Below are 16231 nucleotides of genomic sequence, written 5' to 3'. Positions count from 1 at the left end.
AGAGAGGATGCTATTGGAGAACTATCCAGGCTGCAGCTCCTGTTGCGGTGGGGCACCTGGGAGGAAGACTGGGTGCCAGACTGTGTGGAGGACGCTCCAGGGCTCACAGCAACCCTGCACTGTTCCCCATGCTCAGGGCAATTCCAGGTGCCAGTGTGGGCCTCTTTCCCAAAGGCTGTGCCCTCCCCAGTGGGGAGCCCATTCTGCCCCCATGTTGAGTCACCTGGAAGTGCCTGGAATCACCTGCCCACAGCACCCCGGTGTTTCCCTCACAACTGAGCTCCCTCAGCCCCGGGGAATAACTCTGGTGTGTTTTATTCCGTTTCCCAGTGTCTCCACAGTTATATCCATCCCGTGCTCCTTCCACCATGCCCTGCACTTCCCAAAAGACTCGTGTACTCAAATCCTTACCATGGGGTCTTCTTCTGGAAGTTAGAGTGGAGAGAGCCCCAGACCAGGTGGACGTGATGACCACAGTCAGGGTCAGCAGTAGAGAAGGCTTGAGTCTGAGTGCAGGAGGTGCCCTGAGCAGGAATGAGGAGCCAGGTGGGTAGACAGGGGTGGGGGGGGAGGGAGAGGGAGGTCCTAGACAGCATCAGGGCTTCAAGCTGGACGCTGGGACTGCTCGCACACAAGCTGAGTCACGCAGTCCACACAGATTTGCTATTAAGCTCCACTGTATGCCAGGACCTTGTCTAGATGCCTACAGCATATCAGAGACCAAAAGACTGAAAAAGCACCCTGGTGAGCTCAAGTTCCAGTGAATAAATATAGACAACAGGTAATAAGTCGTAATGTGCAGGAGGAAATCACACGCTGTGTTGGAAGGTGACTAGAGCAAAGCAGGGCAGAGCTGGGGCCACCGGGAGGCACGAAAGTGCAGCCTTGTGACCCACTGGGCCAGGGCGGAAGCCGAGAGCAAGAAAGGGAAGTCAGAACAATCGTCTGCAGAATGAGAGAGAATGAGCACAGGGCATGCTCGCCACAGTGGGAGAAGAAAACCGCTCAGAGCTGAATACAGCAACAGTTCTCCACGTGGGGTTTCTGGACCCGCAGTGTCTACTTCCCGTGTATACCTGGCCCCATGCTGAACTTGATGTGGCAGAAGCTCTGGGGGTGGGACCTGCCTGTCTGTGTCTAACAAGCCCTGCCGGAGACTCCAGACACAAGCTCAAGTTCAAATACCCCTGGACCGAGGCTCTCTCCTGAGCCAGAAATGCTCACCTAGGTGAGTGGGACAGGAGAGGACCACACCTCACACCTGCAGGGAAACATCAGAATGCAACAGGGGCCAGGAAAATAACCAACAAATTCGGGGGATGAAAGGAAACAACAAAAGAAGGGTCTGTGGAAAAGAAAACATTTTTTGACTTTGGCTCTCTCATGAGGAACAAGGACTACAAGAAAACAAAGGCCTGATCTCTCCAAAGGTCTAAGGGACATTCAGAAAAGAGAAATTTGTATCCAGGTAAGACAGAAAAGGCACACAGGTCATGCAGACACATGGAAAACGGACCCTTGAATGACATTCTTAGAAAAAGACAGAGATCAAAACGGATCACTCACCTGAAAACTGAGTCTAAGAACGCTGGAATCAAAGGGGAGGGGAGGACATGTCAGGGAGGTATAGGATCTCTCCTAGGTGTCGACTGGGAAAATTCATAACAATTGAACAATAAAATCCAGACGCAATCAAGGTGGGCAATGTTGGGGGAACCAGGATAGTTTGAGAAGAAGAGAAATAGAAATATCTGATTTCTGGGGTTTCATCCTTTTTTCAGAAAGAAATATTTGGGTGTTAAGTAACATAAAACATTGACAGGAAGAGGAAGGTTTAAATATGTGGGGTGAAAACTTAAGACTAAGGATTTGAAGAAGACAAATATCCCATATAAATCCCAAACTATCAGAGGAGAAAATGAACAAAGAAAACTTAATACAATCATTGACAAGGGTGAAAAAACAGAAACGCCAAAAACTATTCTAAGCAGAATGTATCAGATAAACCACTGCGAATTGATTAGTAATCTTAGTGGGAATGAACAGGTTGAATTCTCTCATTAAAAGACAAAGACTGTTGATTGGATAACGTAGTTCAATGTAAGAATTTCACATTGTATATCAAAGCAGTACCCTGAACCTCATAAATGCATTAATGTACAAAGTTATGATTTAATAAAAAATAATTTTAAAAAATAAAAATAAAACTAGAAAAACTAAAAAAAAAAAAAGCATAGAGTGAAATTCAGCTTTGTTGTTTGGGAGAGACACCAGAAGGCAGAAAATCAAAGGAAAAAAAACTTGACAGAGTTAGTGTTTATCAAATGAAACAGAATGGACTGACTAGATCAGTTTAAAGTCAGACAAAAGCTAATTTGAAGTGAAAAGGTTCAAAAAGGTATATTTCCCACTGGTAAAGGATGCCACCTATTAAAAACACACCAGTCACCTCACCACGCAGCTTTACGGCGGAGAAAAAACCGATACAAATACAGGGAAGAACTGAGGGACCATAGCCGCCCTGGGACAGGACAGCGTGGACAGAGCCTGGTCAGTGGGTCCTGCAGGCTGGAGTGACAGGGGACAGCGCTGTGATGGCCCTGCCAAGGCTGCACCCCCCACACACATTTGGGAGGACATCCAGTGAAGGAAAACATTTGGGACACAATCCTTTTAAGATAGACAGATCCTGGAGAAAGAAGGTGAAAGCCCCAATTATTTTCTTCCACCTCACAAATTTTACTATTTTCATGTGACACTTGAACATAGAAGGAGCTCAATAGAGCGGAAGTCATGGCCTTGGCTTAAGGCTTTGTGATATAAATCACGTGGACAGGAGTACAGCAGGAGAGACTAGCTGGGCTTTGCAGGGAAAGGCAAGCAGCGTGTGTTGGTGCTGGCCAGGGTGGCGGCGATAGCTCTGCTGTCCTGCTGGTGTGGCCGGGAAGTCTCAGGGGCACAGCCACGGGGGACGGGGCCTTCACTGCCTCCGGCTAACAGCGGAGGTGTGTGGAGCTCAACCCAGTCCTCCAGCCCCGTTAGCTGTCTTGGCTCCTCCCTCCCTCTCACGCTCTTTCTTCCACTTATTTATTTTTCTTCTTCCTCCTTACTGCTCTTTCATATTTTCCTTCAACTCAATTGAATTTCAAAGACCAATTTCAACAGCCAGAGAACATCAACATCCAAGACAGGAGGGAAAGACCTCAAATAAAAACTCAGCAAACAGGCTCTGTAGCTCAGTAGCTAGGGCACCAGCCACATACACCAGAGCTGGCGGGTCTGAATCCAGCCCAGGCCTGCCAAACAACAATGACAACTACAACCAAAAAAAGAAAAACAAAACACAAAAACCTCAGCAAATAGAATTCAGAGAGGAATAGCAGTTGAGCTTGGGTGGACCCCGCTTGGGTGCCCTGGTCACCGGGAAGATGCTCCGCCAGTCGCCCTTCCCAGGCACTGGGCTGGTCTCCTGGCTATCGGCCCCTTTCACCCTTTCTGCCTCTCTTTTCACTTCCCCACTATTGAGCTAACCGTTATTTCCCTTAAAAGGAGGCGCGGGGAAGCAGGCAAAGAATGTGAAGGATGAGCCCATCCCTTGTAATGCCAAAATATAATTCAGAAGAAGGACGAATAAGACTTTTTTTTATTTTCAAGTTTATTATCTCAGCCGTCTCTGCCTCACTCAGGACTTGACTCACACCTCAACATGCTCACTGGATCCCTGTCAAAGGCCCCGGAATGTGCACAGGGCACAGCCGAGTCTGGGGACGTCATCTGCACTTCGGCTAATAGCTACACAGAGCACTTTATGCTGTGCGGTAGATGTAACTGTGTAAATTACATTGCTGGTAAATGAATCATATTGATTAAATACCTAGAATTTAAGAAATTTTAATTAGTAGATATCAAAAATCACCAAGAGCAGTCACTACTAAAAGCTAGCGTTTTTGTTCATGGGCTTTTCCTTATTGGCTTCAGGCTTTTCAGCGTGAAACAGAAGGATGTTAGAATTGTTTGTGTGTGTGTGTGTGTTTGGTGAGGCAGCCGTGATTATTCATATTAAGGTATAATTTCCAAATGTGTGTTGTTAGTGGCTAGACTGCTAAAGGAGCCACTGTCTTTAACCCTAAATACCAGGCCTTTATTGCAAGGGTCCTGAACCATTAGCATAACAGAGCAGAGCCTTTATCCTGCTTAATCCCTGTTCTTTGGTAACAGCCTTTTCCAATCGAAAAATCTGAAAGCAGGCAGCTGGAAATTTACCACCATCTGCCATCCCTGACTTGGAATCATACTGAGATTTGTTCAGCCAAACAACCAAGGAGGTGGTCTGCTCCTCCAATTAGTTAAATAAACTGAGAAAGCTTTGCTGACAAAGTAGTGATAAATGTTCCTGTGATAATTAAAGAAAGGTGTTTTCACAGCACACAATTGCTTGTTGTTTAATCTTGCACCAGGCATCACCCACACATTTAAAAAAGATGCAGAGAATAAAGAGAGATGCGGAGGCGTGGATGCCAGGTCAGAATGCAAAAGTGGGGAGCATTGAGTCTGCCACGGGTCCTGGCTGCTATGGACGCTGGGTACACTGCAGTCCAGTCCTTCTGTGTCCTGGGTCCCTGCAGGCAGCGTGCTGAGGGTGGTTCAGCCATCTACTGAGATGATGGAGGGCAAAGCCCTGCACCTAGTCTGGAAACACCCAGCAAAGTAGCTTTTTTTTTTTTTTGCAGTTTTTGGCCAGGGTTTGAACCCACCACCGCCAGTGTATGGGGCCAGTGCCCTACTCCTTTGAGCCACAGGCACTGCCCAAAGTACCTTCTTTTTAGCAAGTCTTTGAAAAGGGGAAGGCACCAATTTAATGACTGTGAAAGCAGGTTCTGGCATGTATTTGTGTGATCATAGAATATATTAAAACAACTTCACAACAGAAGCATGTCAGAGTTTATTAGGATAGGTGCATGACAGGAAGCTCAAAGGCAACAAGGCGGGGGCTTCGTGGGGCTGACAGAGGTGCCGCTCAGGCTCCCCTGGCTGGAGTTCCGCCTCCCTGCAGTCTGGCAAACATCACAGGATCAAAGTGAATCCCACTTAGAAATCTCATAATCCCAGAATTAATCAAACGTTTTAAATACATGTTGAATTGAAAAATACTTATATTCTCATTTAGACTTCATGAAACAATTGTTGACATTTATAACTATATCTGGCGTCACAGAGAAAGGCCTTACAAGGATCTAAGTCCAGCTTAAGCTACATCTATCCAAAGAGCATCAGCCCCAGGCAACAGTGAGCAAAATCTGCTAAGAAGAATCATCTGCTCCCTTGCATTTACAGTAATATGGGAGAAAGGAATTCCAGCGTCTCTACCTAAAATGTGAGGCATTATCTACAAGAACAGACAGAGGCAAATTTGTTTTTTAACAATAACTTCAGTGAGTGTTTGTCTTGGGAATTGGGTATGATGTAGGGTATTTGACTAGTGAATATGTGGAGAATTTGGATTACCTTTTTTTGTTAACTGCACAAACCGTACAGATTTAGCCCTGGGCTTTACAGCCAGAGTAGAGAAAGATGTTTTCAGGAGCCGTATCTCACATTCCCATGCTAAAGCTATTGTTCAAGGTGATGGAAATATGTAGAGGGCATTAAATCCTTTCACAGCTGCTAGAAAGCAATGCTTTCCTGTTTTCCTGATTTAGATAATGGAGAACCTAAGAAGAAAAATAATAGGAAAAGGCTTTCCTATATTAGCTTTTAAAAAAACTGTTATTTTTGAATTTAGTAAATTTTGGTCCAATCTCATCTTTGTTCTCTTAATTTTTACAAGAACATTTGTGGGAATGAAGGTCAGAACTTAAGTGCCAAAAGTGTCCATCAAAATGTTGCTCAGTGATAATATGCTCAAACAAGGGGTCCTGGTCAGGACTTAATAGATGGTAGCAACTTGAAGAGGAAAAAAGTTCGTTGCAATCAGCTCACCCTGAATGGCCTATGTAAGCACACACAGATGAGGGCTCAACTTTCAGCCCACTCTTTTTCCTGGTCACAGTGAAGAGGACACTCAGCTGTCCTTTCCTCTAGGTCTGCCACCGCATAACATGCAGAGATGGACGCAGCCCACTTCTATTGGGTCAGCCAGGTATCCCCTGAATGTGGCTGAACAAAGTGACATGTGGATGTGCAGCACCACAGTGTTGGAAGACGAAAATGAGGATTAGCTGTGTGAGCCACTGCAGGAGGCCACACCGTCTGGTCTTGCCTTGAAGCCAAGCTGTGGCGGAGTGGAGGCCTGCTACAAAGCACGCTCCTGGATTGTTCTGCATCTCTCAGATTATCTGAGGGAATTGTCTCCCATCATCCTTCTCCAAACAATGAACAAGAAAAAAGAGGCACAGGAGCCATCTGAAATCTGCAAATGAGCGGCACAGACAGCTGCAGGGTGGAGGAAGCGTCTCCCCTTTTAATTATTTGCTTTGGGAGGTGGGAAGGGGGAGGTGGCAGTTTGCTACGAGTCTCCCAGAATTATTGAGCTATGGAAAATCCTATTTGGTCAAAAGAATCGCCATTGCCTTGGAACCCGATGCCATATAGAAACGTCCCCCTCTCCCCCTCTCCCGGCTTACGCTGCTGCTGGGCAGTCGCTGAGATAGAAGAATTTTCTACTGGAAGTAAGTCCTCAGCAGAGCTCACCACACCCCTGCCCTGGCCCACAGCTCCCTCAAACAAGGACCTCGATACCTCAAAGGAGAGGACAGCAGGAGGAAATGGGACAATTGAGTTTAGGTTTGAGGGCAGCAGTTTCCGGATTCCCTGCCATGACTGCTCGGGCGGGGGCAGTGACCAGGGCACAGAAAGAGCACCACTCGCCAGGAGAAGGGGCCTGACACTGTCAGAGGGGATTTTTGGAAGCTGTTTTTTTTTTATCCCCATTTCTCCCCTTGGGGTTCCACAAAGGGGATCTGTGGGCTCCTTGGTGTTGCGGAAGGGGGGCAAACTGCTAGTTACGTTAGGACCGACAGGCAGACCAGGCGCCGGGTGGGGCTGTGTGAGAAGATGAAACCTGGGGGAGCCAGAGGCACTGCTGGAAGCCTGTAATAGGAAGGTCTCCTTCACCCCAAGTGATAAGGGCAAAGATTTTAAAAGCCTGGAGGTGAAAGAGTTGCATCTGCACTCACTTCCCCTAGTGTACACCCGCGTGTACACCTGTACTCACTTCCCCTAGGTACACCCGCGTGTCTGCCATGGCAATGGCCATGTAGCTACTTCCCCACAAGACTGCTCACCCCAGCAGATTGCCTAGAGCCCTGTAGCCAATGAAGCTTTGCCAAATGGATGCAGCCTTTGTCTCCCTGCAGTGTTAACGTCAGCACCCCGGCTGAAAACTGAAGACCAGGAGATGGCTTTGAAAGGAGGCTCCACAAGCCCCGCTGAGCCCCAGGATGCTTCGGCTTTCCTGTCGCCGCCCCCACCCTCTGAGTTTTCCATCTTCTGAAAAATAAACATTGGAACTGTAGCATCTACATTTCAAAATTAACAAAAGGATATTTACTTAACTCTGCTGTAGGCTGTGCATCTGCAGGGTACTCAGGTCCCTGCCCCCTCTCCCCCATGCTGGGGGGCCCTAGACAGGTGTATCACTAAAGCAAAACCGGAAACAGCAGGGCACCTGCGTTCTGAAAGGTAAAGATACGGAGCCTTGGAAGGAAACACATTTCCTTTGTCTGTTGTCCTGCACAGTGGCAGCAAACAGCCCCCAGAGATGCAAGGCCTCCCGTAGAGACTCAGGCGACTTCTGACACCTCGGCCTACCCGTGCGCAGGGAGGTGAGCAGCTGCCTTCCAGCCTCCAGGAGGGGGAGAAGGGAAGAGAGAAAGCAAACAGCAGTGCCAACCACCTCGCAGTAAGGGGAAATCCTTACAAAGGTACGCTTTAAAATGGTGATATAAATTAAAATAGCTTGGAGCAGTTTTTGCTGCTACAAAAGATGCTGGTTATTCTCTTTCCTTCTCCCCTCTGAGAGATGTGACACAAGTCCCCTAAGCATCCTGCCCGATGGCTCCAACTTGCTGTACACTAAGCCCACACATCGGGCTTCAAGCTCTGAGTGCAGCGTCCACTGTGAACTCTGAGCTGTGCCACAGGCTTCAAAACAACAGCTTCCAGGACGTCACCTGTTGTCTCTCACTCAGGCTTCCTTTAGGGAATGGGTAGGATGGAAGGTTTCTTCTTCCTCAAAGATCCCGAGTCGGAGCAGTGTGGGTGGAGCCGAGATGCCTTGACCTTAACCTTTTCCTTGTCAGTGTTTACCTCCTGGGAGCCAAGTGCGTCCCTGCCCTGCACACAGACCCACCACAGTGAGAGCCTGGGATACATGTCCCTGTCTCCCCCCAGCCCCTGTGTTACCGTGAAAACACCAGTAACTTATCCCAAAGAAACTTTGCTCATAGTGTTCAAGCCCTGATTGCAAATAAACCCAAGATTGCTAGAAATTTAGGAACTAGGGGATGGGATTTCTAAACTTCCTGCTTCCATGTCACCAAAGCAGTTAATTGCACTTCTGGTGTTTCTGGGAGATTTCAGCAGTGTCAGCGCCACGGGACGTGTGCTGGGGAGCGCGTGTGGGTTGTGGGAAGTGCTTCCAGTCCCGCTTTGACAAAGAGAAAGCGAGCTCCTTATCTAACTAGTGACTGACTGAGTTTCTATACAGGAGGGGGAGCAAAGCATCGCAGTCCCCGTTCTCCTCATACACAGGGGTGGTGAAAGTTAGCAGGGGGCACTCTGAGGGAGCCAGGGAGCACCTGGCTCCTCACATCCCATCCAGAATCAGTCACCTTGGAGCGTGAGAAGGGAGAGAGAGTGAGAATTGTTAATAGTCACAAAATTCCCGCCATGTCAAGCCAGCACAGCGTCCACGTCTGGAACACCATATTCGTAGAAATACCTGCACCGACCAAGTCACCAGGGTCCTCAGGAGAAGGCTCATAATTACTTGCTAAGATTCTGGTCCTGTCTTTCCAAGGATGTGGATTTCCCCTTCAGAACGGGGAGAGGATGGTGGCAGCCAACTCTAAGTGTCCCTGGGGCCACCTCACTGTCAGCAGTCTGTCCCAGGTGTTGGGCTGTGGGGAAGGAAAGATGATGGTGTTGGAAGAAGCTGTGCCCCAGCCACGTGCACAGACCCTCAGGAAAAACCCTGTGCGCACCTCACTGCGGTGTGGTGACCTGCACTTCCAGGGTTGGCATCTGTGGGGACCCTGTGCCTGCTCCTGGCCTTTGCCTTTTGTGCTATGTCCAGGCCTCCCCCACCCTGGGCCTTCCCTTCTCCCCTCTCCCTGGTCCTGGGCCCCCTTTACCTGTACTGGTTCTCTGGGGCCCTGCTCTCTGCCCGCTCTGAAGCCCAGGCATAACTGTCCGCTGTGTTTGGGGGCATCTTCTCCTTCTTCTCCGTCTGCTTAGCTCTCCGCCTGCGACAGACCAGAAGCCCTAACGCCAGAGCCAGCAGGAGCAGGATGGCCACCACAGTGCCCAGGATGTAGAACAAAAGCAGCTTCTGTCCGTCAGTGCTGTCATCACTTTGTGTGGCCACGGAATCCCTACCCACAGACTCACCAGGGGCAGCCGTGGCATGGTGGGTGCCAGGACTCACCCGGACCTCAGGGGCCCCACTCGGGGCCAGTGTCTCAGGCAGGGCAGAGGTGATGGGGGTGCTGGATAGGAGGGAAGGCCTCCTGGAAGCAGGCACTTCCTCAAAGCTGCCCTCAGGGACCCTGGTGGGACTGGGTGCAGTAGCAGAGGGCATGGCACTCCCCCCTCTCTCTCCATCATCCTCCTCCTGGGGAGCCCCAGCCAATGGGACCAGAGACCCAGGGGCCGTGATGCAGGAGACCCCATCAGGGGCCAGCTCCCAGCCCGGCAGGCAGCCGCAGCTGAAGGATCCCTGTGAGTTGAAGCAGAGGTTGTCACAGGGGCTGCCCCCAGGGCCAGCACACTCATCCACGTCCTGGCACTGCGTGCCATCCTCCCCGGCCAGCACATAGCCTTCCTCGCAGGAGCAGTGGAACGAGCCGTCGGTGTTGGTACAGTGCTGGGTGCAGGGTGAGTGGCCGAGGGCACACTCGTCCACATCCCGGCAGGCACCTTCCCCAGGGCTGCCGGGCTCGTAGCCCACCCAGCACTCACATCGGAAGCTCCCGTGGGTGTTGACACAGGCCTGGGCACAGGGGCTGTCTTGGCACTCGTCCACATCCACACAACCCAACTGACTCTCATCCACTTGGAAGCCTTGGGGGCAGTGGCATGTGTAGTTTGTCCCATGAGGTGCAGAGACACACGTGGCCTCCCCGACGCATGGGCTGGAGCTGCAAGGGTTCCGAGAGGCACAGGTCACCAGGTCGTCCAGCAGCCGGAAGCCCGGCAGGCAGCCGCAGCGGAAGGAGCCATCCCCACCCTCGAAGCAGGCCTGCTGGCAGCCCCCGTTGTTGAAGTTGCAGCCGTAGTCGGGGCTGACACAAAGAGGGCCTGAGCTGTTCCAGTCAAACACACTGGGCTCCTTCTCCTTGCACAGGAAATAATGGCTGGTACTCTCATTCCTGTCCCCACAGGCCACATTGGCTATAGAAGCAAAGGGCACAGCATCCAGGGAGGAGCTGGTGGCCTGAAAGGGAGTGGAATAGGTCACCTTGCCTGGGCCCCCCAGAGTCAGGGGTCGGCACATGCCTTTGAAGCTGAACTTGCACACGAAACCCTCGATGTTACTTCCGGGAGAGACGGGGCTCCCACAGGGGCCTTCAGACCACTTGGGGAGGCGGCTGGTGGCGGGCGTCAGGGACAGGTCCAGCAGCAGGGACACACAGCGCTTGGAGATGCATGAGTTGCGGGCCTCCTTGTGCCAGTTGGTGTAGAGAGTGTCCTCCCCGCCACCCATCCAGCTGAAGCCCTTCAGCGGCAGGCTGGGGTCCAGGCATTTGCCCTTTTCTCGCTGGAGCCCAATCCAGAACTTGCCCATCCTCACGGCCAGGGGTGCCTGCAGGCTCAGGAGCTGGGCCAGGGCTCGCTGAACACGCCTGGCCTCCTCCTCGCTCTTCACCGTGGCCAGCTTGCCCCCGTTCTTGCTGCAGTGCTGCTGGGCCTCATCTGCGCTCAGCTTGCCCCAGTGAGCCGTGTAGCAGGCGTTGTCTGCACACACCACAGCCTCTGCGCTGGCCCCGGCTGTGGCCCAGGGCTGACCCAGCAGCAGCAGCAGCAGCAGCAGGTGGGTGGAGGTGGCCATTCTGCTGCCCCCTCAATGGAGGTGATAAGCCCCTCAGTGGTGGCAGTGACTGAGCTTCTATCTGTGCTCCCAGCTGTGCCTGGAAGGGAGCTGAGGGTTGAGCTGCCGCTGCTCTGGCAGAGAGGACACAAAGGCTCGGGCCGCTCACGTCCCCTGACCCAAGGCGCATCCTGTGCGGCTGTGCTTCTTGTATCTCACCGGATACCGGGGCTTCCTGCCATGAATAGTTTTCTGACTCCTGTTGCCTTCATCACAGTTTTGTTGTTCATAAAAGGAGCCAGGCGGCTTTGCTGAGTCCCAGGCTCAGAGCTGTGGAAATCGGCCGTGTGGGGGATGACGGGACAGCTCGGAAACACCACCAGTTCTCCATCCGGCCGGAGGAGTCTTAATGGCACACCCCTAGTTCTCAACAGTAGGAACTTGAGTAACCCACAATAAAATTCCTCTTTGTTTTGCAAACAACCAGAAGGGAAAAAGAATTCTGAGATTTAAGACACCAATGGATGGTTGTAATTTTCAGCCTTTTTTAGAAGTGAACTGGATTTTTCTTTTGCCTATTTCACGTTCCCTTGTTGGCCTTGGAAGTCTTTTTTCTTTTATGAACTTTTTTTCTTCATCATGAACTTTAAATAGATAGGCAGTTTTTAAATAGGAACTGGGTCGTGGGAATGTCTGTGTTTCTAATACAATGCCAAGCTCCTTGAGAAATTAAACCAAATTGGGTGAGATTTGGCAGTTTTCAGGGTTTCAGAGTACAAACATTGCAAACATTGCATTGTGAAGTGGCAGAGTCACAAAAAAAGCATCCAAAAGAAAAGAAAATGAAAATGTCTCTGGCCTCATGACCCTGGGCTTGTAGGCCCACCTCCCTTGACCCTGGATGACGGGGACAGGCCAGAGCTCTGGACAGGGAACAGGAATCAAAGCCGCCACAGGCCTCCCGGGATACCACAACTCGTCAAAAGCCCTCAAATCAGAGGATTTCTTTCCTGTAGCCACAGATATTTGCTCTTCAGGGCTGCCTGTGGTTGGGGTCCTTCAGAAGGGGACCCTGAGCCAAGGATTTAGGAGGGGAAGTGGAACAGGTGAAGGACGAGCTGACCCAGGGCTGCTGCAGTGGTGACCACCCCTGAGCACTGCAGTGGGGACCAGCCCTCAGCGTCGGCAATGGGGACCACCCCTCAGCGTGGGCAGTGGGGACCACCCCTCAGCGTGGGCAGTGGGGACCACCCCTCAGCGTGGGCAGTGGGGACCACCCCTCAGCACTGGCAGTGGGGACCACCCCTCAGCATCGGCAGTGGGGACCACCCCTCAGCACTTGCAGTGGGGACCACCCCTCAGCATCGGCAGTGGGTACCACCCCTCAGCGTGGGCAGTGGGGACCACCCCTCAGCATCGGCAGTGGGGACCACCCCTCAGCATGGACAGTGGGGACCACCCCTCAGCGTGGGCAGTGGGGACCACCCCTCAGCGTCAGCAGTGGGGACCACCCCTCAGCACTGGCAGCTCTCCTTCAGCCCTCTCCAACAGGGGCACAGGTCACTGCTTCTCTCTAAACTGATCCTTCGGTCTCCTTCAGGGACGTGGCCATAAACTACAGCCACGCCCACCTGACCAGATGTGTCTCTCACGGGAAGCCAGTGTGCACGGGTGGACACCCATGTGGCTCCTGTCTGGCCCGTGTGCTGTTTACTCCTACTAGGATGGCCAGTTTCTAGGAAGCTCTCCTGGAAGAGTTTGGCTCTTGTGAGTCAGTCAAGGGGATACGGCTTCGTCAGGATAAGAAAACACAGGCAGTGTGTCTCAGGCAGGGCCTGGAGAGCAGAGGGCAGCATGCCCACAGGGGCTAGGAGAAGGGGGGCACTGGAACATGCATGCCCAAGCATCCAGGAAGGAGCAAGCTTGAGGCCTCTACTAGGGCCCATGGGATCCTCAAGCAGGTGCCTTTGGGGATTTCTTATGGGTGGGTTTGGAGCAGGCAGGAACCTGCAGTGCCATGGGGTCATGGGGTGACTGAGAGGTGGTCACTGTGGCCTGGGCAGTCTGCATGAGGAGTGTCAGGCAGGCTGTGTCCAGCTGTCCCATCAGGAGCTGGTCACCAGGAGGTGGCTGTGTAAGGCAGCTGTTGTATATGGATTGGCTGCACTGAGGAACTGAGAGGAGACGGGGAACTGGGAACTCTTGTCAAGGGTGGCCCAGCCCTGCTCCTGACAGGAGAACATCCAGATTATATTCAAAACAGACGCCAGGAAACTACAGTGATCAGAATTCACCACACAGGGGCAACTCTTTGGCACTCTGGACTGACCACTAGCTGGACACTCAGGTAGAGTCACAGGGTCCTCCACTGACACAACACCAGCACCTGCCCAGATGGTCTCAGGACACTACACTGGCTCCCTGCCTCCCCAAAAGGTGAAGCCCCCACCCCAGACTGCAGCTGGAAATTCCTCTGAAAGCGCTCCCAGGTCCTTAGTATTTTAGAAACAACGTTTGACCCAGTTCAAGGACCCTCTCATAGAAGCCACAGCCCCTCCCTGTGCTCCTTGGTGCAGTGGAGGTCCAGCCATGGTCCATCTGTCCATCCAACAGTTGTTCATATCAGGGCTGCTGTGTGCTGAGCTAGACCCTGGATTCTAGGAGGCAATTCCTGCCTCTACCGCCCTTGAAGTCTATCAGAATGCACAAAGGCGAGCAAGTCGCAGCACTGATGGTTTCCCTGCAGGCGGTTCAGGGAGAAGGCCAGGGTGTTTGGGGAGGTCATATAGGTCTGGGTTATGTTACCTGGTTTCGGGGTGGGCAGCTAGGAAAGGCTCGCCTGAGGAAGGAAGACAGTAAAGCTAGGACCTACGGGGGGTGGCAAAGAGGAAGAAGAGTGTCTGGACAAAGGATGAATGCGGGGCTGGGAGCCTGGAGCCAGGACTGTGGGAGCCAGAATGCCCTAGAGCCCACATGAAGAGGCTCTGGGCTTTGTTCTAAAGTCCACGGAGGTGCCAAGGGTGGTGTGAGACCTCATGTTCAAGGTGAGTTGTCAGTGGATCACAAATGGCCCCACAGAACCCAGGCCCAACAACAGTGTCTTAGGCTGGGCTGGCCCCAAGTCAGAGACCACAGATTGAGGAGGGTCCAGGTCAGACCACTCTCAGTGCCGAGGGAAGCGGATAGAGGGCACAGGGTGGCTCTGCAGAAAGACGTCCCCACCAGGGCTGGTAAGTAGCCAGGCGTGAGGGACCCTGGGAAGGCTGGGCTTCCAGCCAGGGTAGTTAGCCACACGTTTGGGCTTGGTGAGGGGCAGTGTTGACTGCTGCCTGGGAGCAGCTGTATTTGTGAACATTTACTCACAGCAAATGACTTCAATCTATGAAAATAATCTGACAGCCTTGGCTTTGGGCTGTGTTGTGCAGCAGCACCTGCTGCCAGCAGGGAGCCTTTGTCCTGGCCTGGAGGTCTGTGCAGCTTGTAGCCGGAATCCTCAGTTAGCCACTCACATGGTGCTCCTGAAGGCCACTCACATGGTGCTCCTATGGACTGAATGAGGGACTTACAGCTTCTTGGCCACTCTGACCCCCAGATCTTCATCAAAGTCCCTTCCTTAACTGTGAGTTCTTCTCCCATGTGGGAACTTTCATACTATTCTTCACTTCACCCAGTGTTGACCTGTTAAAGAAGAAAATTATCTATAAAGGGCTCAGCACCATAGCTCAGTGGATAGGGCGCTGGCCACATACACTGAGGCAGCGGATTCGAACCCGACCCGGGCCAGCTAAACAATGACGACTACAACAAAAAAATAGCCGGGTGTTGTGGTGGGCGCTTGTCGTCCCAGCTACTCAGGAGGATGAGGCAAGAGAATCTCTTGAGCCCAAGAGTTTGAGGTTGCTGTGAGTTGTGACGCCACAGCACTCTACCTAGAGACTCTGTCTCAAAAAGAAAGAAAGAAGGAAAGAGAGAGAGAGAAAAAATGACCTAGAAAGGATGCTCCATTTATTCACCCATTATCCTAGGAAATATTTATAAAGCACCAACCGTGAGAAAGGCCGTGGAGAGCAGGGCTTCCTGCCCTGGAAGTCATAGTCCCTGCCTCATTGGGCTGTGGTACGCACATTATTCCTGGTGCCTGGGTGACCACAGCCTTGGCTCTTACCTTCTTTCTCTGTGATAAGGAGGTGAGAACTGGGCCTCTGGACACCTTTCTGCTCTAACATGAACAACAGTGAAATCATGTTTTATTTTTCACTCTGGAACTAGGGAAGAGAGAGGACACTGAGACCCCTGCCAGCACCTCAATGTATTGCAGACACAACCAAATTGTCTAAACCACACAAGTGCAATTTCCTCCAGAACTGACCTTCTGAGTGTCAAAAGTACAGGCCGATTTTCTTCCCCACAATAACCACTTTCCACGTGACCACATCTTCTGATTCGCTCCCTGTTCCCGAACCCCATGGCTGTTGGGCTGGGCTGGGTTAGGTTAATTCATCCCGGACCTTCACGGATGCCTCTCTAGCCCCACCTCCCCCTCAGCTGTCCTCTCTTGAGGACACCCAGAGGGAATGCTCCTCGGAGGAGGTGGCAAGAAAGACCAGGCATGATGATGTAAATTCAGGGACAGGGTGACTCACTCTTCCTGGCAGGACTTGGTGGGATTTTATGTGGTATTTAATATAGTCTGAGTGCAAACTTTGAGGGACTTCTGCACCTCACAAACTAAACCCCCCTGGATGGAGATTGATCTCATTGTATTTACAGGGAAGATTGTAGAAAACCTCAGCAAGGGCGAATCCCTGAACAAGAGGCATCAGCAGCTGGAAAACAGAAAGAGCTTTCCTTGGCAGATGTTTGAATGAGAGCTGAGTTAGGTCCTCTGGAACTATAGTAAGCCCAACAGCAGGGTGTGTGTCCTGAGCCCTAGCCCCAAACCTTCCTCTTGAACCCTGGGGTCTTAATGAGTACTCGGCATTT

General features: G+C 51.7%; 1 protein-coding gene across 1 annotated transcript; it reads right to left on the bottom strand.

Moving 5' to 3' along the window:
- Positions 1-4922: 4922 nt before the first annotated feature.
- Positions 4923-11605, bottom strand: CD93 (CD93 molecule). The gene is made up of 2 exons (XM_053574554.1): positions 9354-11605; positions 4923-9119 (listed from the first exon to the last, which is right to left on the bottom strand). The coding sequence occupies exons 1-2, from the start codon at positions 11267-11269 to the stop codon at positions 9095-9097; spliced, it is 1941 nt and encodes a 646-aa protein (XP_053430529.1). The 5' UTR covers positions 11270-11605; the 3' UTR covers positions 4923-9094.
- Between the last annotated feature and the right edge of the window lie 4626 nt (positions 11606-16231).

This window comes from Nycticebus coucang, chromosome 21 (assembly GCF_027406575.1).
Source record: "Nycticebus coucang isolate mNycCou1 chromosome 21, mNycCou1.pri, whole genome shotgun sequence".
In the NCBI taxonomy this organism is placed as follows: domain Eukaryota; kingdom Metazoa; phylum Chordata; class Mammalia; order Primates; family Lorisidae; genus Nycticebus; species Nycticebus coucang.
This window is presented reverse-complemented; position numbering and strand designations above follow the sequence as displayed.